Below are 24099 nucleotides of genomic sequence, written 5' to 3'. Positions count from 1 at the left end.
ATAGCAGACTGCTCCCCTGTGAGTGTACTGTTTATGTGCAGACGAATTAATCCAGAGCTCATACTCGGAACCACCTCCTTTATCTGGCTCTTAAACTCTAGGAGGCAATATTCCTTTGCCCTAATCATCCCAGGCCCAGGTGCCAGACAACTAGAGACTGTATATATACCCCAGAGCCTACTGAAATGGTTCAGATAATCCAATCTACCCTCCTTGACCTTGCCTTTCCTGTGGAAACCAAGATACTCTTTCCTATGCTTTCCCCTTGCTCCTTGTGCCTCCTGACTAAGCCTGGTGCTTCCCCATGTGGCTCCAGATGGCACTGTGTGCCCCCTTCTCTTGTGAACTGTTAATAACAGTTACCTTTTTAGTGCCAGTCCTGATGTGTTGGCTCACCATACCTAAATAATAGTAAAACCTACATTTTAAAACATAGGCTGAAGAGATAATATTGAAGGAATATGTAGATTTCAATGAAAAATAGGGGTGGCCTCTTACTAATTCATTTAAGAAACATCTGTGTCCTCCTGCACCAAGCTCTGTGATGTCTCCAGTGAATCAGATAAAGTGGACTTATCTGGTGATAAGGGTGAACCTAAGTGTTTTGCAGTAAAATTTTACGTAGGCCTTGAAGGATCTAAGTATTTTTTACCAGTGTGCCTGAGTGGTTCAGTTAGTTAAGCCACTGACTGTTGATCTCAGCTCAGGTCTTGATCTCAGGGTCGTGAGTACAAGCTCCACATTGAGCTCCACACTGGGCATGGAGCATACTTATAGTAATAATAGTAGCTATTATTACAGTAAACATTTTTTACCAAGTAAAAAAGATGGAAAGACCTTTGTAGTCTTATTGTGGTGTTGGCGTGGGGGCACTAAGTGTTAGCAGGGGGACTGCGTGCACAGCCTAAGGGGTGGCGCAACAGGCTGGGGAGAGCTGGGTGAGTGCAGAGTAGTGCGTGCAGGAGGCTGCAGCAGGCTCCCATCGGGCCCTGTGGGAGCCCCTGGTACCCAGTGCTTTTAAGGAACAGTCATCTATGTTCAATAAACTTTTCAGTGATTCCTTGACCTTCCTTTGGGTTGTTCTGACTAAGATTTTCTTATGTTAGAAATACTCAGTCTTCTTGGTGGCAGAAACTTAATTGTCACCACACTCTGCCACAATCAATTTAAACAATAATTCTTTTTTTTTTTTAAACCGGAGCCACTTAATTTAAAGCAAGAAATTTATAATAATTGCTCAGAATATGTATTTATGACAGATAGTTATTTGGCCAATTTTAAACACATCCAGGCGGGCTCCCAGCTCCACGGGGAGCCTACTTCTCTCTCTGACCTTCTCCTCGCTCATGCTCTCTCTCTCTGTCTCTCTCTCAAATAAATAAATAAAATCTTTAAAAAAAAAAAAAATTAAACACATCCAGGGACAGAGGCACACTTCTTCCTTATGTCATCTTGTTATCTTGTTCCAGTGGTGGATGACTCTAGTTAATAGATTTTTTTTCCCTTTAGTTTGCACTAGCATCTGTCTTCTAGAAATGTCTACAACACTGTTCTCTGTTCTGCCATATAGAGCTAGAGAGGTCAAATCTATCACTGCAAACATAGCCAGCTCTTCTGAGTCTTCTTGGTTCCTTCTCCAGAGTCAATACTCAGCCTCTTGGGCCAGCCACAGGAATTGCCCTCGACACAGGCCTAATTTATTTGATACCTGCAACTGATTTTTTTTCTTACCTGAGTTCAGTAACTACTAAAGTTCATTTAATTGGTTTTCTGCCACAGTTCTAGTCTATTGAGTTATTTTTGAATAGTGAGTCTTCTCTTAGCTGTCACTTCTAGTTTGGTGCTGCGTGAACTGGGTAAGGATGTCTTGATCCAATTAAAGTATCTGACAAGGCCCTTCAGTGAAGACTCCATCTTTTAGTTGATCCTGCTGACCCAGTAGCAAAGCACTTTTTGAGTTAAGATTCAAGGACTCTTCTTCAGTCTGACTTTTAGTAAGAGAGAAAGGGAAATCCCGTGTTTAAAAATAATTTAGTGAAAATTAATGAAGGAAAAAGAATGGACACTAAGTTCAAGTATATGCAAAATACAGTAGGTTGCTGAAGGATTATTTAAGCACTGTTGACTACAGATTCCCTTTATAAGCGTGTTTTTAGGGAAATCTACTTACACCCACTCAGCCTGTTTTCTTTTTAAAGCTGGTGTTTGTTTTGGAGCTACTGCTAGTGCTCAGAGCTCTGTAACAGTAGTGGCCTTTTTGGCATCCCAGAGAATGTTCGCTATGGGACAAATCAGGGAGCTGTATAATTTGAAGGCAGAGAGAGAACCAGTTTGTGCTTTTCATGTGGTCTACAATGTAGTTACTTTTATTGATACTACCACTGGGTTACTTGGGTCATTTTTGCTTCAGACTTCTTAAACCAGTCATTTTCAACCCTTGCTGTGTAGAAGTATCATCTGTGGAGTTAAAAAAAAAAAAAAAAAAAAGATTCCTTCAGAACACACCCAACCTCCCCAGTTCCAGCTTGATTGGCCTGGGGTGAAGAGGAAGGTTCCAAAGTACACAGCCCAAGTGAGAATGGCTTCTAGACCATTTGGCTTTGGTTCCCTTGTAAGTTCTTAATTTCTCCCACAAGGTCACCTGTTTTAAAAATGACCCTCCCCTCAGTGGTCTAAGTCTTACACATTGCTGTCACTGCCATTGCCAGTAGTTCCATCTCCTCTCCATCTCATTTCCTGGAAATGCCTCCATATTGGACTTCTTTCTTTCCCCTTTCCCATCAGGTAGGCAAAAGTCATTTTGGGAACCTTTTTCTTTCTCTTTTTTTTTTTCTTTTTAAAGATTTATCTGTTAGAGAGAGAGCGCAGAAGTAGGGCAGAGCAGCAGGCAGAGGGCGAGGGTGAAGCAGGCTCTTCACTGAGCAGGGAGCCCGATGTGGGTTTCGATCCCAGTACCCTGGGATCATGACCTGAGCCAAAGGCAGCTGCTTAACTGACTGAGCCACCCAGGTGCTCTGGAAACCTTTTTTACTGAATAATTCTGTTCATCTTTTCTGTATACCTCTTCTTTCCAGCTTGGCTTGTAGCAAGCTAGCAGTTTAGGGCATTAACAACAGTAGTTACAAGGGTTCTGTTATTTACAGTACAGTATCTGCATCCAGATCAGTGTAATGAATCTGGTAAACTCAAAAAACAGGGTAGGGTAAATGAAATCTAAAACCCTACTTGAGGGCACCTGGGTGGCTCAGATGGTTGGGCGTCTGCCTCTGACTCAGGTCATGATCCCAGGATCCTGGGATCAAGTCCTGCATCTGGCTCCCTGCTCAAGGCCTTCTTCTTCCTCTCCTTCTGCTGTTCCCCCTGCTTGTGCTCTCTCACTCTCTCTCAAATAAATAAATAAAATCTTTTAAAAAATTAAAAAAATAAAACTCTTCTTGATTATACATATTCAAAATATTGAGACAAAATATATGTATATTTCTTTATTTTTAAATTTCAAAAGCTGTAATAGAAATGCAAGAAAATAGAGCTTCAGTGTTGCCACTGCTTTATGGGGAACTTTTCAGTTTATTGCAAGACTTATTTTTGCTTCGGTAGAAAATAATGCAGCTTGATATTTAAAGTAGATTGTGAATTTGAGAATATATAATTTATTTTTATAAATTATAGCAATTCTTATACCAATTATAATTATACCAATATATATTATAATTGTAGCCATGATTGATGATGCTATTTTATTTTATTTTGTAAAGATTTTATTTATTTATTTGACAGAGAGAGAGATCACAAGTAGACAGGCAAGCAGAGGGAGAGAGAGAAGCAGGCTTCCCGCTGAGCAGAGAGCCTGATGCTCGGGACTCAATCCCAGGACCCTGCAACCATGACCTGAGCCGAAGACAGAGGCCTAACCCTCTGAGCCACCCAGGCACCCCTCATTATGCTATTTTAGAAAAGTCCCTAAAAGAACCAAATATTTTAAATAGGTTAAACTTAGAGCATGGCATGGACCCATTTGTAGAAAATCAAAAATTGGGCACAAATTAGGTCTTTGGGAGAGTCATACTAACAACAGTAACAGCCAGAATCACAACCCCATACTGAGTGTGTGTTGTGTGCCAGGAACTATTCCAAGCTTCCCACCTCTCAGACGCCTTTAATCATGAGGGCATCAGAATCCCCAGAAGGTCACGTCACCTAGACTCACTCAGTGAGTGCTAGAGCCAGGCTGGGCCAGGTGTTGTGCTCCAGAGCTCAAGTTTTTTTTTTTTTTTAAGATTTTGTTTATTTGTCGGAGAGAGTGAGAGCAGCAGGCAGAGAGAGAGGCAGGCTCCCCTTTGAGCAAGGAGCCTGACATGGGACTCAGTCCCACGACCCTGCGATCATGACCTGAGCCGAAGGCAGGCAATTAACTGACTGAGCCACCCAGGCTTCCCCAGAGCTGAAATTCTTAATGACTGTGCACAGCACCTATATCACACATTGCCTGTTTTTAACATCAGCCCTGTGACATAGCTTTTTTTTTTTTATCTATATTTTACAGATGAGCAGACTGAAGTTTTCTAACGTTTTGCAGCTTGTTCAGTCATCCAATGAGGAAGCGACTGTACTAGAATTAGAGCCTTGTTCCACCATGTCCCCTTGGGAAGGGATCAGGTCCAGCCCCTTCCTTCTGGGGATAGCAAAGGAGTGCACTGAAGTTCAGCTTGTATATGGTGGATACCCAGTAAAATCTGTTAAGTGCCAAATTTATTTTAACACTAAAATAATATCATCTCATATTACCCTGATTCCAGGAATTTGACCACTAGAAGCTGGGATTTTGGGGAGTGGAAGAATCTCTTTGTCTTGGAAATATTTAATATAAAAATCCATGTTGCTGCTGCTCTTATTTTGAATTTTTAAAAATTGCTTAATTTTATTAGTTAAATCTAAGCAATTATTTAAAATTCAGTTTTAATTTTTATTAACTGCTTTACATACAAAAACTGGATGTTTATAGTGTAAATATTATGGGAAATAAACACCCATTTACTTCAAGAGATGGATCATCAGTACCTTATAAATCACTCACACTGTGGCCCTCTCCAACTTGATTCCCCTTCTTCCTTTCCCACCTACCAGGTAACCACTAACAAGAATATTCTTGTTGTTTTCTTGATTGTCTTTATAATTTCACCATATATGCATCCTCTCATTAAAATAGTGTAAAGGTTTTATTTTTTTTATCTTTTCAAAAAATACTGAAAAGGTTTTAAATACCAGATAAATGTAATCATATGTATTCTTCTCCTGTTTGCTTTTTCTTACCCAAATTGTGTGCCATGTTGGCATATTTAGCTAATTCACATTCTCTACTCTGCTCATTTTCATGATTATATAGTGTTCTATTACATGAATATACCGTGATTTACATACGCATTCTCTTATTCAGAGACCTTCAGATTGCTTAGAGCTATTTGTATTACAAACATTGTTGCTGTGAGTTGTCCTGTATGTGTCCTGGTGCATTTGTGTAAGAGTTTCTTTTTTTCTTATTCTTTTTAATACACTAATTCTCCCTTTTTTTGTTAAGATTTTATTTATTTATTTGACAGAGAGAGATCACAAATAGGCAGACAGGCAGGCAGAGAAAAGGGGGAAGCAGGTTCCCCGCCGAGCAGAGTCCAATGCTGGGCTTGATCCCAGGACCCTGAGACCATGACCTGAGCTGAAGGCAGAGGCTTAACCCACTGAACCACCCAGGCACCCCTGAATTTGTCCCATTCTTTTAATCCTTGCCAATCTGATGGATATAAAAATAACATTTCCTTATGATTTTTATTTATATTTCCCTGATTACTGGGAAGTATTACATCTTTTCATATTTTTATTGGTTTTTGTTTCTTCTGTGAAGTGCCTCTTTGAGTCTTTTGTTCAGTTTTAAGAAATTCTTCCTTACCTAGGGCCATAAAGATACTTGTCTCTATTGTCTTAAAAGTTTTTAAAATCTCTATCTCATGATCTGACCCTGAGATCATGACCTGAGGCAAAATCAAGAGTGGACTGCTGAACCACCCAGGTGCCCCTACTTTTTTTTTTTTTTTAAGGACTTTATTTATTTATTTATTTATTTATTTATTTATTTGACAGAGACAGCAAGAGAGGGAACACAAGCAGGGGATGTGGGAGAGGGAGAAGCAGGCTTCCCACTGAGCAGGGAGCCTGATGTGGGGCTCCATCCCAGGACGCTGGGATCACGACCCAAGCTGACAGCAAACACTTAATGACTGAGCCACCCAGGCGCCCCTCCTACATTTTATTTTTAATAGTAGAATGGCACATAATAAATGGAACCCCAAAATACATGTCATGTGAAATCTGAGCTAAATTAACAAACGCACCTGACAAAAGACTTGACCTCTCTCAGGCCATGCATGACACATTAAGTAAGAAAAAAGATATAGATCTTAATATACTAAGCCTATATTACAACTTGGTGGAGTTTTTTTAAACACACCCCTTTCTAAGGATATGTTATAACTTTGTGCCAGGATTTAATGTAATAACTATTGAAATTTATGATAGCTACAAGGTAAATGATTTCTTCAGGGTTAAGCAGTACATATACAACTATAAGCAGTGGTTCTGTTAATCTTTCTAGGCTACAATTTTTTCTTCCCCTTCTTCCTCCTCTTCTTCCCCTCCTCTTCCTCCTCCTCCTCCTTCTTCTTCTTCTTTCTTTTTCTTAAAAAACTTTTATTTTGGGGTGCCTGGGTGGCTCAGTGGGTTAAAGCCTCTGCCTTCGGCTCAGGTCATGATCCCAGGGTGTTGGGATCAAGTCCCGCATTGGGCTCTCTGCTCAGCAGGGAGCCTGCTTCCTCCTCTCTCTCTCTGCCTGCCTCTCTGCCTACTTGTAATCTCTGCCTGTCAAATAAATAAATAAATAATCTTAAAAAAAAAAAAAACAAACAGAACTTTTATTTTGAGTAGTCTCCAACCCAGCGTGGGACTTGAACCACAATCAGGAGATCACAAATCCTTCACTCCACCATGAGCCAGCCAGGCGCCCCCTCTGGCTACATTTTCTGAATGAAGAGCGGTAAAAATAGAAACCAGTAAAAATAGAAACAAAAAGTACAAACATGTAGAACTTAAAACACATAGAATTCATAGGTCAGATATTAAAATGTACTCCAAAAGTGCAATATATCTAGAAATTAACACCAACAAACTACATATCAGAACCTATAGAATACTGCTTTTGGTGTTTAAGAATATTTGTAGCTTCAAACACACTATTAAACAAAAACGTATGACAATGAATACGTTAAATATTAAACTATGTTAGAAAGGGAACAGAATAAATCTGTTATAAGTCTGTTATAAATAAATAATGTAAGAAACTAATAAAGGCAGGAATTCATGAATTTGAAAAACAGAAAAAAATCTAAAGCTTTGGATTTTGTTATTTTTGAGGGGGGATGAGAAGGAGGCAATAAAAAAGAAAAGGGAAAGAAAATACGAAGTATGGAATGAGGAGCATAGAAAAGACCAGATAGAAAAGAAGTAAAATAACAGGGGTGATAATTCACAAGGGTACCTTTTGTGCAAATAAATTAGGACCAACCTAAGAAATGTGTAAACATTTCTTTTGTTGTTGTTGTTGTTGTTTATTTGACAGAGAGAGATCACAAGCAGGCAGAGAGAGAGGGAAGCAGGCTCCCACCAAGCAGAGAGTCCGATGTGGAGCTCTATCCCAGGACTCTGAGACCATGACCCGAGCCAAAGGCAGAGGCTTAACCCACTGAGCCACCCAGGTGCCTCTGGGTGAACATTTCTTAAAGGGAAAACGTAGTTACCAAAATTAACTCTAGGGAAGAATCTATATGCACCACTAACTATAAAAGAAATCGAGAAATTGGTGAAAGGCCAGATGCCCACCTCAAATTGCCAAACCCAGAATTTCATGTTTGACTCCTTTCATACCTTCACTGAATAGGTAGTACCACTTCTGTCCAGCTGTTTCAGAACTTGAGAAAGAAGGGGACGTTCCTGATTCATTTCTCAAATTCAGAAACACTGCTATCAAAATGTGTTGGAAACGGGGAAGAAAACTATAGTTCAGTCTCCTATCCATTCAAAACCAGGAATTAAAAATATTAGCTCTAGGACTTAGAATTAAGCATGAGCACATTTATCTTTGCTCCCTCCCTCCACTCACTAAATAGTGGTAAAGGAATTAAAAAGGAAGTGTCAGGCACACCTGGGTGGCTCAGCTGGTTGAGCGTCCAGCTCTTGGTTTCGGCTTAGGTTCTGACTCAGGGTTGCGAGATCAAGCCCCGCATTGGGCTTCGGATGGGTGTGGAGCCTGCCTAAGATTCTCTCTCTCTCTGCCCCTCCCCATCTCTCACGCATGTTCTCTCTCTCTCTCTCTCTCTCTCTCTCTCAAAATGAATGAATGAATGAATGAATGAGTGGAAGTGTCAGAATAGGAGAGAACTAGAGGACAAAGAATTAAACTTAGTTTTGTCAAATGGAGTGTGTGAGTGTGTGTGTGTGTGTGTGTAATGTTTAATAGATACAGCAAACCAGAGGGAGCTGAAACCAAGCCTCTAAGAGCAGGAGTTAAGGGCGGAGGTAGGTAGGCTGGTAGCAAGAAGAATCATGCTGAGTCATGCCACAGGATTCCGAAAGCTTAGAAATAAGTTCTCTGAGCTCCTTTTGTGGGTGGGGTTACAAGTAGAACAGCTGAAAAATGATACAAGGGCCCCCAAGCCACCTCCCAGTTAGAAATGGGGCAGTTCGTTTTCCAAAGAGGCTAAATCAAAGAGCATCTAGACTTGGGGATCCCATACTGCGGACAAGGACCCACTGAGTGGTGAGACACTTTCTCCACTCCCTTTCTTTGCTCACCTCCCAGAACTTTGTATTGCCTGAAAAGAGAACAGGAAATTTCTTCTCTGGGAAAACTGACTTAAAAGAGAATACAAATACGAACAGTTGGGCGTTGAGTTGAAGCTCCTTAATTTCTGCCCAGTCATCTTGCAGTCCAGCCCTCCTATACGTAACACTCAGTCCAGAGTTTTGGCGCCTCTCTTAAATATGGAAATATGGAAGGACAGCCAAGAATCTCCAGATATTTGAGAATAACCAGAGACTAAAATAAATAAGAATAAAAAAGAAAAACTAGAAGAGGAAACTAGACTACTTAAAAAAAAAAAAAGAAAGGAAAATTACGATTTTTATTTCCAAAGATTTAAAAAAGAGTCAGACAATAGTACAACAACAACCATTATATTCATGAAAGAAGAGTATGACGCACTGAAAAAGGACCATTGAGGGAAGGTAATTTTAAGAAGAAAGAAGAAGGTAGGAAGAAAGTCAGTAAAAGGGTTGGAAAATAAAGTCAAGAAAATCTCTCAGAAAATACTATACAAATTCAAAGTCTTGAGAATTAAGGAAGATAAGGTATAAAATTGAAGTATCTGTCTAGGTGGTGTAGTTTGTGATAAAGCAGAATGGTAAAAAGAACTGAGGATGGGAGGGGAAATTATCAAGGAATAACAAAAGGTAGTTTCCCAGAACTGTGGAACCTAAATTTCCAGATGGAAAGGGCTTGGTGCCCAGTGCAGACATGCCAGAAGACTCACAGTGTATCTGTTCTGAATGCTAATGTACCACAGATCAAAATCTCTGGTATGTTAAAATTTAAATATATCAAGGTTAATGAGAATGAAGAGGAAAAATAAAGTCACAAACAGAATTGTAACAAAATGGCATTACACTCGTCTACATTGCTTTAAGCTCAAAGAATATGGATCCAGGCCTTTAAAATTCTGAACCAACTAGATATTCACAGGCAAAAGTTTGAAATTGGACCCCTATCCTACACTACCCACAAAAATTAACCGGAAGTGGATTAAGGTCTTAAACAGACAACCTAAAACATAAAGCTCCTAGAAGAAAATGTAGGGGGAAAGCTCTTTGCCCCTTGAACTTGGCAATGATTTTTTGGGTATGACACCAAAAGCACAAGCAACAAAAGCAAAAATCAACTAGTGGAATTTCAGAAAACTTAATGCACAGCAAAAGATACAGTCAACAAAGCGAAAAGGCAGCCCACAAAATGGGAGAAAAATATTTACAAACCGTTTATCTGATAAGGGATTAATATCCAAAATAGATAAGGAACTCCTATAATTCAGTAGCAAAAACAAAAAATAATTAAAATGGGTAAAGATTTAAATAGATTTTTTCCCAAAGAAGACCTACGTATAACCAGTATGTGCATGAAAAGGTGTTCAGTATCACTCATCAGGAAAATGCAAATAAAAACCACAATGAAATATTTATCACCTTAAACCTATTACAATGGCTATTATCAAAAAGTGATCGATGCTGGCAAGAACGAGAAATGGCAACTCTTGTGCAGATGGCGGAAATGTAAACTTTATAGCTGCTTATGGAAGATACTGTGGAGGGTCCTTTAACAATTAACAGTAGAGCCTCCGTGGTATCTAGCAGTTTCATTTCTGAGCATATATCCATAGGAGGTGAAATCATCATCTCAAAGAGATAACTGACCTCCATTGTTCGCTGCAGGATTATTCACCATAGCTAAGACATTGATACACATTAAGTGTCTACAAATGATGGATAAAGGAGATGCGAGATTACTTACGCACATGCAGGAATATATATTATTCTACATAATATTCCATAAAAAAGGGAATCTTGCTATTTGGGGCAACATTTTTTGAGGGCGCACTAAACAAATCAGATGGAAAAAGACCAAATACTGTATGATCTCACTTAAATGTAAATCTTAAAAACCGAACTCCTAGAAGCAGAGTAGATGGTGGTTGCTAGGGATTGGGGTGGAGGAAGTGGGGACATACGGATCCAAAGGGAACAAACTTCCCAGTTACAAGGTGGATAGGTGCCAGGGATCTCATGTACAGCATGGTGACTGGTTAATACTGTATTGTATACGCTCAAGTTGCTATGAGAATGGATCTTAAATGTTCTCACCACCACCATAACAACAAAATGGTAATTATGGAGGTGAAAGGTGTGTTAACCAACCTCATGTAAAGATTTCACAAAATACATATGTGTTTCAAATGATTACATTGTACACCTTAAACTTACACAGTATTACATGTCAGTTACATCTTATTAAAGGTGGGGGGTGAATTTTTCTGAGAGAAAAGAATCTCATCTAGAATTCTTTACCCAGCCAAACTGTCAGTCACATTTGAAGATAGAATCACATATCCTGGGGCACGCAGGGTTTCACAGTTAACCGTGTCCTTACCCTTCCTCAGGACATATTGGTGGTGTGTCCTTCACCACCACAAGAGAGAATTCTAAGAAAGAGAAAGCATAGAGTTCAGAAGGGGAAGTCCAACAGAGTAGGTCTTGAGAACAGGACAGAGGCTTTCAGAATATGAATATCTACAAGGGAAAAAAATTACTGAACTGTTTGAAAGTATTTGAAAAGAGATTTACACTTCTGTCACAGAGTTTAAGGATGAAGTAGTAAAGTGGGCGCCTGGGTGGCTCAGTTGGTGAAGCAATTGCCTTCAGCTCAGGTCATGATCCTGGAGTCCCAGGATCTAGTCCCTCGTTGGCTCCCCACTCAGTGGGGAGTCTGCTTCTCCCTCTGACCTTCCCCCGTCATGTGCTTTCTCTCTTTCTCTCAAATAAACTCTTAAAAAAAAAAAAAAAGAATTAGGGGCACCTGGGTGGCTCAGAGGGTTAAAGCCTCTGCCTTCAGCTCAGGTCATGATCTCAGGGTCCTGGGATCGAGCCCCACATCGGGCTCTCTGCTCAGCAGGGAGCCTGCTTCCTCCTCTCTCTCTGCCTGCCACTCTGCCTACTTGTGATCTCACTCTCTGTCAAATAAACAAATAAATCTTTTTTTAAAAATTAAAAAAAATTTTAGGGGCTGCCTGGGTGGTTCAGTGAGTTAAGCCTCTGCCTGCAGCTTAGGTCATGATCTCAGAGTCCTGGGATCGAGTCCCGCATCGGGCTCTCTCCTAGGCGGGAAGCCTGCTTCCTCCTCCCTCTCACTCTCTCTCTCTGCTTGCCTCTCTGCCTACTTGTGATCTTTCTGTCAAATAAATAAAATCTTAAAAAAAAAAAAATTAAAAAAAATTTTCAAAAAATCTTTGGAAATAAGTAGGTAAACAGTAGATGAAATAGCTTTAAAAAGTTGGAAGGATTACCTGTGGGTACTTCACAAAGAGGGGCAAACAGAAGAGGAGGGCAGGGGCGAGGTTGAATAAGTAACCAACAGTATCTGCCTTGGCATATACCGGTCTTATTTTCTTACTCTATAAAAGGTTATGCAAATCGGTGAAAATATATAATCTAATAGAAAATAATCAAAAGATATACTTAAGTAATTAATAGGACAGATGGTCAGTATTCAAGTAAAAATGTTCAACATCCTAAAGATACCGTTTTTTCACCAGTCAGATCTGCAAGAGACTAATAATGCATAATGTTGGCAAGACTGTAGGGAAACAGGAAATCTCACTGTTGCCAATAGTGTAATATGTTTGTTTGGGTTTGGTTTTTTGTTTTGTTTTGTTTTGTTTTTTAAGATTTTATTTATTTATTTGACAGATCACAAGTAGGCAGAGAGGCAGGCGGGGCTCAATCCCAGGACCCTGAGATCATGACCTGAGCCGAGGGCAGAGGCTTAACCCACTGAGCCACTCAGGCGCCCCAGTAGCATAATATGTTTTAATCAAGTAATACAGCACTAGCAAAGTGTTGAGGGCATGCGTGGCTCCTGGCTATCTCAGTCAGTAGAGCATGTGACTCTTGATCTTGGGGTTGTGAGTCAAACCCCCATGTTGGGTGTAGAAATTACTTTAAAAAATAAAATCTTACGGGCGCCTGGGTGACTCAGTGGGTTAAAGCCTCTGCCTTTGGCTCAGGTCATGATCCCTGGGTCCTAGGATCGAGTCCTGCATTGGCCTCTCTGCTCAGCGGGGAGCCTGCTTCCTCCTCTCTCAGCATGTCTCTCTGCCTACTTGTGATCTCTCTCTGTCAAATAAATAAATAAAATCTTAAAAAATAATAAATAAAATTTTAAAATAATAAAATCTTTAAAAAAAAGAAAAAAGAAAGCCAGTATGCCCTTTGGCCCCCATCCTATCTCTAAGAACCTACCCTGCTAGAATATTTGCTTGAGTGTACAAGTAGGATATCCCAGTATATACATAGTCCCCCTTTTTCCCAGGGGGTCATGTTCCCGGACTCCCTATAGATACCTGCACCTGTGGATAGTACTGACCCTTATATACACTTTGTTTTTCCTGTACATACACACCTATGATAAAGTTTAATTTATAACTTAGGCACAGTAAAACAGTAGTAATAATAACTAATAATAATGTATGGGGCGCCTGGGTGTCTCAGTCAGTTAAGCTTCCAACTCTTGGATTTGGCTCAGGTCCTGATCTCATGGCTTGTGAGATCAAGTCCCACATCAGTCTCCCCACTCAGCGAGAGTCTGCTTGGACATTCTCTCCCTCTGCCCTTCCCCTGCGTACACACACTCTCTCTCAAATAAATAAATCTCTCTTTTTTTTTTTTTATTTTTAAACCTAATAATAAGATAAGACAATTATAGGAGCACCTAGGTGGCTCAGTCAGTTTCAGCTCAGGTCATGATCTCAGGGTTGTGGATCAGGCCTGCATGGGGCTCTGTACCAGGCCTGGAGTCAGCTTAAGATTCTCTCTCCTTCAGTCTCTGCCCCTTTGGCTATATATAGCCCCCCAAATAGAATAATTATAGCCGGGGCGCCTGGGTGGCTCAGTGTGTTAAAGCCTCTGTCTTCGGCTCGGGTCATGAGCTTAGGGTCCTGGGATCAAGCCCCACATTGGGATCTCTGCTCAGCGGGGAGCCTGCTTCCTCCCTCTCTGCCTACCTCTCTGCCTACTTGTGATCTCTGTCTGTCAAATAAATAAATAAAGTCTTTAAAAAAAAAAGAATTATAGCCACATACTGTAGTAAAGTTATGTGAATGTGGTCTCAAAACATTTTATTTAAACATTTCATTTATTTATTTGACAGAGAGAGAGAGGTCACAAGTAGGCAGAGAGTCAGGCAGAGAGGGGGAAGCAGGCTCCCAACTCAGCAGAGATCCCGATGTGGGACTTGATCCCAGGACCCTAAGCTCATGACCAAAGCCAAAGGCAGAGGCTTTAACACACTGAGCAACCCAGGCGCCCTCAAAACATTTTATTGTACTGTACTTAACCTTTTGTGATGATGCAAGATAATAAAATGCCTTTGTAATGGGGTGAAATGAGGTAGGCTCTATGACATAGCGTTAGGCTCTGCTGGATTGAGGCTGATCGCAGGGAACTGAAAGTGCAGAGAACGTTGGGGGGCAGGGGACTACTGTACAAGGATGTTCACTGTGATATTAGCAAAAATGTGTCCGTGACCTACATGACATCAGTAAAATTCTAGTTAAATACATCATAATACACAGAACTGTCATATCTCCACATCTATAGATCTCTCTTCCCAAGTGGGAGCGGTCACTGCTTTTGGCTAGTGTTAGACAAATGGTCTTTGGTAATGTTGTTAATAATTATCTTATTTCCCTATCATTTGTTAACTTTCCTATTCTGTTCCTTATTTTAAGATATTTAATGTTGGAGTGATTCTGAGAGTGACTCCAATCTGTATCTGCCTTAAATTTTGCGTTACAACAGTGGCTCTCGTATTTACTTTACTTCAGAGATACTCCCTAGAAGACTTTCTTGCCTTTCACCCACTGGCATCCTCCACCCACATGGTGAAAAGAGATAAGAAATGCTCTTCCACTTTTTTTTTTTTTTTTTTTAGAAATGCTCTTCTTATTAAGAATGATCAAAATACAGCTTTTCTAGCTACCTTGTCTTTTTCAGGAATTTCCCTTTTAGCCTAAGAAACAAAAACAAAAACCTTTTCTTTGTTCATTCTCAACCCTTCTTAAAAATCAGATTAATTGAGGGAAGGGAAGTAGATAATACAGTTACGTGTATTCAAGTTCAAAGGACAGAAAGAGTATTGAATGAAAGGTCTTCATTCAGCCTTTGACTACCCGCCGCCCTGATCCTGCCCCTGGGACAACCAGTGCCATTGGTTTTTGTTTGTCCTTCCAGAGATATTCTGTGTATAGAAAAGGAAAGACATAGTTTTCCTTTTTTACACCAATGTGTTTTCTTCACAGTTTCTTCTCCATTAACTCTGTGAGCTTTTGCCAGCCTCTCTCCCTTGGTTTCATCTAAGAGAGTCTTTGATTTGTTCTTCTGTTCAGCAGAGCTACAATAGCAGTGTAGTAGGGCAAAGGGACAGAGGTTTCTGCATGGTGAAGAGGAAAAGCAGGTCCATCATCCTTCTATGTTTCCTTCCTGAAGCACCCTCGAGATGGGCCAGGACCTGGGATGCTGTTGGTGAATAGACTCTGGGCCGCACGTGTAGGTCTGTTCTAGGCATTAGGCTCCAGTGTCTGGATTTCATTCTGTCTCTGCCTGCCTCCTTTTCTGAGTCTCCATTGTGGACTCGAGTTGTTTCTTCTCTGAACTGTTTGCTTTTTGGAGTCCCTGTCTTTTCATCCTGCACAGTTGGGCAATGTTACTTCTTTCCCAAGGATGCTATTTCTATGCTGGTAATTCTACGGAACGTATCTCTAGCCCAGATTTTTCTCCTGAGCTTCAGACCCAAATACCATGTACTCTGACTGGCCTCAAGTGCCCTCACACTGCACGTCCAGAAGCAGCTCCGTCTGCCTTATGCAGCCTGTCATGTCTTCTCTGTCTCCCAGTGGCACGCGGACCCACACAGGGGTGTCAGTGCCCACTCAGCCTCCCTCTTCTTTATTCTCTGATTGTTTCCTTACTGTGTCTCCTTTTCTTTATCCAAGACTGCTGATAATTACCCACAAATCTTAGATGTATAGCATGACTATTTTCTATGCAAGAAGAGGGTGGTCATTATGTTTGCTTCATTATTTCTGACATAAGTTGTCATTCAGCCTGTCACTCTTCTGCCATGAAAGCACAGGCTCTCACCGTCACAGCCTGTTCCTTCTTGTACCGATTATGTATCTGGAGAGGGGAGTCTGAATACTTTCACCATCATGATTTAGATCACAGTCTTATGTGACCTCCCCTCCCCACCCTCCGTATTCTTTTTTATGTGCTCACTTTACTTTTCCTTTGCTTGTTAAATTGTCTTTTTCCAAAGATAACTCCTGGCCATTCCAAGTCCTGGTTGTTGGGACATCTCTTCAGTCTATGGTACTGTACATTTGGGGTCCTTGGTATTTGATTACCAGGATCCCCAATCTCTGCCTTCAAACATGTTTGTTCTCCTCCTGGGTACCGGTTCCTAGAGGACTTGAAGATGTTGGGAGGTTGCAAATTGGTCAGTGAATTGAGAATTTTGCACTTCAAATATTTGTGTTCTTTCGTTTTGTTTTTTATAACTAGCATCTGCATAAGATTGAAAAAGAATGCAGAGAAGTAAGTTGAATTAAGGTAGGGGGAGGTGGATTTCTCGTTAAGTGTCCTTTTATAATAAAAAAAATTTAAAAAAATATACATTGTATAATCCCAATAGGGGCTTCCTAAAATTTCATGCTTTCTCTTCAGTAAGTTATTTCTATCCAAATTTAACTATCTTCAGCTATGGTTCACAGTTGATACAATTATATGAAATCTCTGGCGTGTTATTGTGGAGTTTTTGTTTTTTTGAGTGTTTTTTTTCCTCCATCTTCCCCAGAATCTCTGACATTTTTATCACTTATATGCAGATTGTCAACTTCTAAAAATTGTGCCAGTGCCCATCTGTTGCTCTGGAATTTTCTGTACCAGCAGCTTATAATCTTATCAGTGATTTTACTTTTAAATTTCAAAGGCAGCTGCATGGCATCATGAGATGAGTGTGGACCTTGGAATCCTGGCTCCAGCACCTACTGACTGGGAGTTCTTGGACATGTTTCTCAACTTGCTCAGTTCTCCTTCATGTCCACTGGAGCTGATCAGAGTCGCTGGACAGAGTTGTGAACATTAGGTTAGATCATAGGTGGAAGCATCTAGCCTTGTGCTTCAGACACAGTGGATACCTTGTAGCTCTTGGCTTCTTGCTTCCTCTCCACCTCCTTGATTAACTTGTTATAGATTTATTACTCATTTCTGCTTGAAACAGTTCTGATAGCAGCAAATATGCAAAGTTATTTGGTAATATCCTGACACTATCCTACTAGGGAATCTGTGGGTATTCTTTCTGCCTCCAGAATTAAGCTTATACGACCCAGCCCTCTGTCTGGTGCCGTTTACCTTTCCTCTGTGATTTCACAACACATGCCTTGGTGTAACTCATGGGTTGTCTGCAGTATTTTAGTTTTCAACTGCTAACAAATTACCCCAAAACTGAGCAACTGAAACAAAGCCATTTGTTACCTCGAAGTTCTATGAGTCGTGTGTTTGGGAGTGATGGCACAGGTGCTGTCAAGAAGTTTTGGGTAAGGGGCGCCTGGGTGGCTCAGTGGGTTAAAGCCTCTGCCTTTGGCTTTGGTCATGATCCCAGGGTCCTGGGATCGAGCCCCGCATCGGGCCCTCTGCTCGGCATAGGGCCTGCTTCCTCCTCTCTCTCTGCCTGCTTCTCTGCCTACTTGTGATCTATATCTGTCAAATAAATAAAAATAAAATCTTTTTTTAAAAAAATGAAGTTTTGGGTAAGAGCCACAGCTGCAGGCATCTGAAGACTTGATTAGGCTGGTGGGTCTGCTTCCAGAAGGGCCCTCTAACTTGGTTCTCTTGAGGGGCTGCAGTTCCTCACCAGCTGTGGGCATGAGGAGGCCTCAGTACCTTTGCATCTAGCGTCTGTCCATCGAGGTGTTTAATGCCCCCACAACACACAAGCAAGTGATCTCTGAGAGCATGGAGGGGGCCACAGTATCTAGTCATTCTAAGTGAGTCACTCAAAGTGCGCCCCACACTCAGAAGAGAGGGATATGAACTTCTACCTTTTGCAGAGAGGATTGTCAAAGAACTTGTGGACATATTTTAAAACCACCATACCTAGGGTGCTTGCTCTAAATAAGATTCTTCGTCCTGCTTCAGATCTAGCAAGAGGTAGAGCCCAGGGACCTGGAGTTTGCACAGACACTCTTATGATTCTGGTGCAGGTAGCCTGAAACCCACACTCCGAAATGCGCTGTTCTGCCAGATGGATCACTTGGTCTTCCTTAAATAAATGGTCTTAATTGGCCACAGCCACATATGCAAAGCACACATAGCTCATTTTTTTACTGTGGACATCTTTTTGAGTCTTGCATGAATCTGGTTATGTCCAGTGGTGCCTGCTACCCCAAATTAAAGTGAGCTCTGCCTTTCTTGAATTCCTGTAATATTGTATCTTTTCCTGCTATGTGGCTCTGATTACTGTGTTTCAATGCTCCATTGCTAGTAGGGATTTAAAAATGATGGCCTTCATTTGACCTGCTCTCCTGCCAGCAGAATTATGACAACTCTGCACCAAGCATTCCGGTACTCAGGATTTAAAAGCAATGTGGTCATTAGAATGCTAAGGAGGCCGGTTCAAACCATACTTCTTGGTAGTTAGTACTTTCATAAAGGCATTTATCAAACAAAGGAGTTTCTGTTGTGTGCCAGGCTTGGTTTCAAGTATACAGTAGTGAAAGGAGACCAGTGTGCCTTTCCCCACGCCACGTGGATGACAAGGCAACAATAAACAGGTACACAGAAATGTATCTTTATACTTGAAAAACATTCTGGGGAAGAAGTAAACAGACCACTATGATGTAAAACAAAGGAGATTTTCTTAGATAAGGTTTTCAGAGAATCTGCCTGAGACTTCAAGGACAGAACGGAGAAAAGATTCTAAGGGAGGAAAGCAGTTCAAATGTTTTGATACCTGAGAGGAATCAGGGTGGCTGGAAGAGCGTGGCTGGAGCTCATGTTGCAGGGATAGTAGAAGTCACCATGGCCATGGTCTGAGTTTTATACTAAATGCGGGGTCCTAACTTGTGTTGGTATTGTATCCAGCTTGGAACTCCTGCTTTAGCAATTGTGGGAATAACTGGGAGATTCAGATTATAAGCTACAAATTCAACTATAATGAATTGGAAGACAAGGTTTCTGTGTTGGCTTGACAGAGGGAAACGAAGAACTCAAGCCTGAGGGGTGGTCAGAGTAGCTGTCTTCTCATCTCAGAACACAAAACGCGAGAATGACTACAACAGCAACAGGAGATATTTGTGTTGGAATAAAAGTGCTTCAGCCTTTAGAGATGATCCAGTATTCAGGAAAGGAATCTTACTCATCTGACTCCATGTTTTTAGGCTCTGAGCTCAGTTTAGAGGTCAGATGGGTCCATGTCCATCTCCGTGCTCTTAGTTGTGAAGTACTGATTCAGTTCTAGATTAGATGTGGTAGATGGAACAAGTGCCATAAACCCCGTGATTTCTCCCCAGATTTCTTTCCACATAGCCAGCTTCTCCTCCTCTCTCCAAGTTCTTCCCACCCCCTACCTCCCAAAGGTTATAGATACTGGTTGTTGGGAGACCTTGGTTCTGGCCCAGTTCCCCACGGAAAGAGAGCAGGACCTTGGGAGATCTTTTCCTCTCCTTTCCTGGTTTCCACTTGTCTGCAAGAGGGTTGGATAAGATGGCCTCTAAAATTGTTATTTTCTGAGATCTTCTGATATTAGCCTAGGCCGTAACACCATGACTGTCTTCTGAATTCACAGCACATGTTTAATCAACAAAGTTTAATATTTCTCCTTATTCTCTGTGATGGATTGGCAGCTCCACCAGTCTTACCTGGATGGTTTTTCTTATGGCATCCTCTAGGTTCGTTGGTGTGGCAGCATTCAGCTGATAAATTGATGGGGCTGTACTCGGGTGGGACAGTGGGTCTTTCCCTAGATGTACTCTTTCATCCTCAAAGAGGCCAAACTGACTTCCTCATATCATGGCATCTTTATTCCAAGAGAGCAAGTGCTGGATATGCAAGCATTTATCCACTCACTCTCTTCTTGTTTTCAAATTTGATAATGTCCCATTGGCCAGAGCAAGTCACCCAGCCCATACCAAAGTGTAAATATGCAAGGCAGGGCTCAGTCGGATCATAATTTAACTGTCTGCCACAGCTGCCATGCTAAATTACCTATCTTCTCCAACAAGGATTTCCCACAGTGGTTTTGTTCAAAATCTTCTCAAGAATTACTTGGGGGGCGCCTGGGTGGCTCAGTGGGTTAAAGCCTCTGCCTTCGGCTCAGGTCATGGTCTCAGGGTTCTGGGATTGAGCCCCGCATCGGGCTCTCTGCTCAGCGGGGAACCTGCTTCCTCCTCTCTATCTGCCTGCCTCTCTGACTACTTATAATCTCTGTCTATCAAATAAATAAATAAAATCTTAAAAAAAAAAGAATTACTTGGAATTATCAGTTCTAACACAATCACGATGTAGTTCATCAGGACTGTATACATTTGGATTTGCAATGATAAATTGAATCAGACTGAGTTTAATCACAAGCTATTCTTGCCTAAATCCGATCTTACATGTTCAAGTTAGCAAAATATAATTCAGATTGTGGTATCATCCTCCTCTGCAACTTCTGCTTTTCCCGGAGCCAAAACTGAAGTATTTATAGCTGCCCTGGACTTGCATGCTCGTGTCGGGTGTAGACTGTTGAACATTGTCAGTGAGGCAGTTGTCTAAGAGAAGGTTTAAATTTGTGTTGCAATAGTGGAGTAGAATGTTTAATAACCTGTGTTGGGGAACTATGTGTTTGTTTTTTAGCTCTTCAGAGAAGTAAGAATAATGAAGATTTTAAATCATCCAAACATAGGTATTTTCTGCTTTCTTAAATATTTTTGGGTCTAAATGCATTCCATTTGGGGTCTCAACCTACATTCCAAGAGTGATAGGAGAGTCCTTCCCCCCTCCTAGCCCAGGTACACTTTTCATAAAATATTTATTTATATAAATTGTTCATCATTTGTATTAACTTTTTGCAATTACTAAAGACAGGTTAAAACCTTAGGTATTAAACTCTTGAATATAAAGTTTTAATGCAGTAGAAACTAATCAGATCATAACTTTCCAAGTTTTAATGCAAATTAGAAAATAATTTTATTTAATTCATATATGGGAAAAGAAATTAAATCAGAGTTAAGATTTTCAGAGGTATAACAGGTTTTGCTGTGGCAGTGTTCTTAAGAAATTACTTGTCCATTGAATCGTATTTTAAAAGATATAGGACACCTGCTATCTAATGGAATTTTTTTAGGAATTGTTTTATACAGCTCAGATTTGCTTCATGTGCCCTCTGTGTGCATAGTTCAGTGCTAGGTTCGATGAGGTGGGTTTAAAGGAAGGGTATAGGGTGCCTGGCTGGTTCAGTCAGTAGAGCAGGTGACTGTTGATCTCAGGTTCATGAGTTCAAGCCCCAAGTTGGGTGTTAAGCCTACTTAAAAATAAGTAAGTAAGGATGAGTAGGGGTCATCATGTCCTGCTCTCATCATAATTATAGGAACAAGGTGAAACTATGCAAATTACTTAGTATTTTGTATATTTTGTATATTCATCTCAGTGAAAATGTTTGATCCCATACGTAACATAATAGAGCTCTTTTATGGTTTTATTTATTTATTTTAACAGAGGGAGAGAATTCACAAGTAGGCAGAGAGGCAAGCGGGGCGGGGGGTGGGGGAAGCAAGCTTCCCGCTGAGCAGAAAGCCCAATGTGGGGCTCGATCCTAGGACCCTGAGACCATGACCTGAGCCGAAGGTAGAGGCTTAACCCACTGAGCCACCCAGGTTCCCCTAGAGCTCTTTTTGAATAATGTAACTGTTTTTTTACACAGTGATAGCTCCTACAATCTATAATATTATTTCAAGAATGAAGTAGCTATGAAGACAGGCACTTTTACCAGTTTAATATCAAAATCAGTTCTAGAAAGTGGGGGGCACGAATTGATGTTATGGATATCATATCAAGAATTCTTAAGGCACAAGAATAGAAGATAAAATGGAGACACAAGCTACTTCATCAGGTCTAAGCCACATCATTTAAAAGGCATTATTTTACATGCTGCTAAGGAAAAAATTCTGCCAAGCTGTCATCTTATTCTTAGTGATATTAGTTAAAATGTGAAAAAATTTAATCTTAGAATCAGTGAAATATAATGTTTGGAGAAAGGTAACAAGGAATATAATCATGGGAAGAAAACCTTTCTTCACTTTTCATTTCAGCCCTGGGGGTTACCTGGCTAATTCTTGGTTTCAGATTCCAGGTTTTCACCAAATAACCAATCACTGCATCCTAGAACTAGCCAACTTAAAGGTAGTTATTTTGTTCTTTAGTTAGGTTGTGCCCTGATTAGAGTTCTCTCTACTTACTTCCAAATAGCATATCTTTGATAATAATTTAATAATTCTAATTTAATAATTTAATAATTCTAATAATTTAAATTTCTATTGGATTCAGATAGTTTTTCCAGAAGACCCAATTATCTACGTTGGAATTTTAGAAAAAGTTTATTTGTATGTTGATGGTTTACCAGCCTATATGCCTTAAATTTCTTTAAATCATTTTTCCCGACAACCAGAACATATTATTTTAAAAATGATATGATAGTTTTATTCATCAGTTCAACAAACATATATTACTTACTGTATAAGGCACTTAATTTGGTCTGATACTCGATATTAAAGTGTCAGAAAATAGCCCACAATATAAGAGACCAGCACCCCATCCCCCATTTTTTGGTAAATTTAACTTTAGAGTATATATTACCAAAATAAAGTAGGTATAAAAAATAGTGATTCAGTAGCTTTAGAAATGTATTTCAGTTTCATTTTAAAATGTATATATATTGGTTTGATATGGTTTTGTGAATTAAAAGTAATAGAAATCTTATTTTGATCTGTAACAAGAGACTGCTGTATAACAAAGTCAGACTGACCCATTGCAAATAATTCTTTAAAAAGTCCTTTTCAGTTAATTATAGCATAATCCCTTCTATTTTCCATCTCTGGCTTCAGAATAGTAACAAAAGAACCTTGTTCTCTGAGAACAAGAGAACAGAAGTTTCCCAAGCCACAGAAGTCTCAAGTGAAATTATTCTATATATCTTTAAAGCCATAATGACAAGTGAATGCACTTAAACTTGGAGAAGTAGAATAGATCTGAGCAGTTCTTGCAGATTGAATGTGAAGTAAGAACCTTTTCCTGAGGGAGAGGCACAGTCAGCAGGGAGGGCAGCTAGCCATGGTAGGCACCATACAGGATGAGGACAGAGGAGATGCGAGTAGGTGCACAGCCTGGACTGCTGAGTGCATGCCCACGTTACGTCGTTTGAGGACCCAGACATATCTTGACTCTTACAGAATTCCATGCTTTTATAAAATGTGTTGTTGTAATTTATGATAAAATTCCCAAAAAACATTCTATTAAACCAGCCAGTTATGAAAATTTTCAACGGGGAAAAAGTTACTTTTCATACTTACAGTTTATATGTACAGTGTATATGCATACAGACCTTTGTTTCTTTTTCTCCGGTATCCTTTCCCCTTCCTCAGTGAAGTTGTTCGAAGTCATTGAAACTGACAAAACGCTCTACCTAATCATGGAGTATGCAAGTGGAGGTAAGAAACTTCCATAGTTTTTCTTTCTTTCTTCCCTTTTAGAAGGATCCACAACCACACTGCCACGTGGATCATTGTGAAGGTTTTGTTTAACATCCAGAGTTGTAATACAGTAGCATGAGAATCAGTAAAGCTATCTTGGCTCTTCTGTGGATTGCTATTAGGTACTTCACTATTAGCATTATTAATAATATCCAAAACTTGGATTTTTTTTTTATTGTGGTAAGATGTACATAACACAAAATTTAGCATTTTCACCATTCTGAGTGTACAGTTCTGTGGCATTAAGTACATTGAAATTGTTGTATAGCCATGACCATCACCATCCCCAGAACTTTTTCATTTTCCCAAACTGAAACTCTGTCCCTGTTAAACACTAACTTCCCTCTCCTCCTTCCCAGCCCCTGGGATTCACCATTCTACTTCCTGT

The 24099-nt window shown here is 40.3% G+C and overlaps 1 protein-coding gene across 7 annotated transcripts in view; it reads left to right on the top strand.

Annotated features, from left to right (window-relative positions):
• Nucleotides 1-24099, top strand: part of MARK3 (microtubule affinity regulating kinase 3) — a 123074-nt gene that overhangs the window by 59708 nt on the left and 39267 nt on the right. For 6 of the 7 annotated variants that reach the window (XM_032839628.1, XM_032839625.1, XM_032839626.1 and 3 more), the window contains exons 4-5: nt 20821-20869; nt 23604-23669. In XM_032839628.1, the coding sequence (XP_032695519.1) occupies nt 20821-20869; nt 23604-23669 (115 nt within the window). The remainder of the gene's footprint in view (nt 1-20820; nt 20870-23603; nt 23670-24099) is intronic. The other variant, XM_032839631.1, reaches the window with a different exon arrangement.

This window comes from Lontra canadensis, unplaced genomic scaffold (assembly GCF_010015895.1).
Source record: "Lontra canadensis isolate GAN:19392208 unplaced genomic scaffold, GSC_riverotter_1.0 scaffold108, whole genome shotgun sequence".
NCBI classification, from domain to species: Eukaryota; Metazoa; Chordata; class Mammalia; order Carnivora; family Mustelidae; genus Lontra; species Lontra canadensis.
The sequence above is the reverse complement of the archived record's forward strand: the minus strand, read 5'-3'. Positions and strand labels throughout refer to the sequence as shown.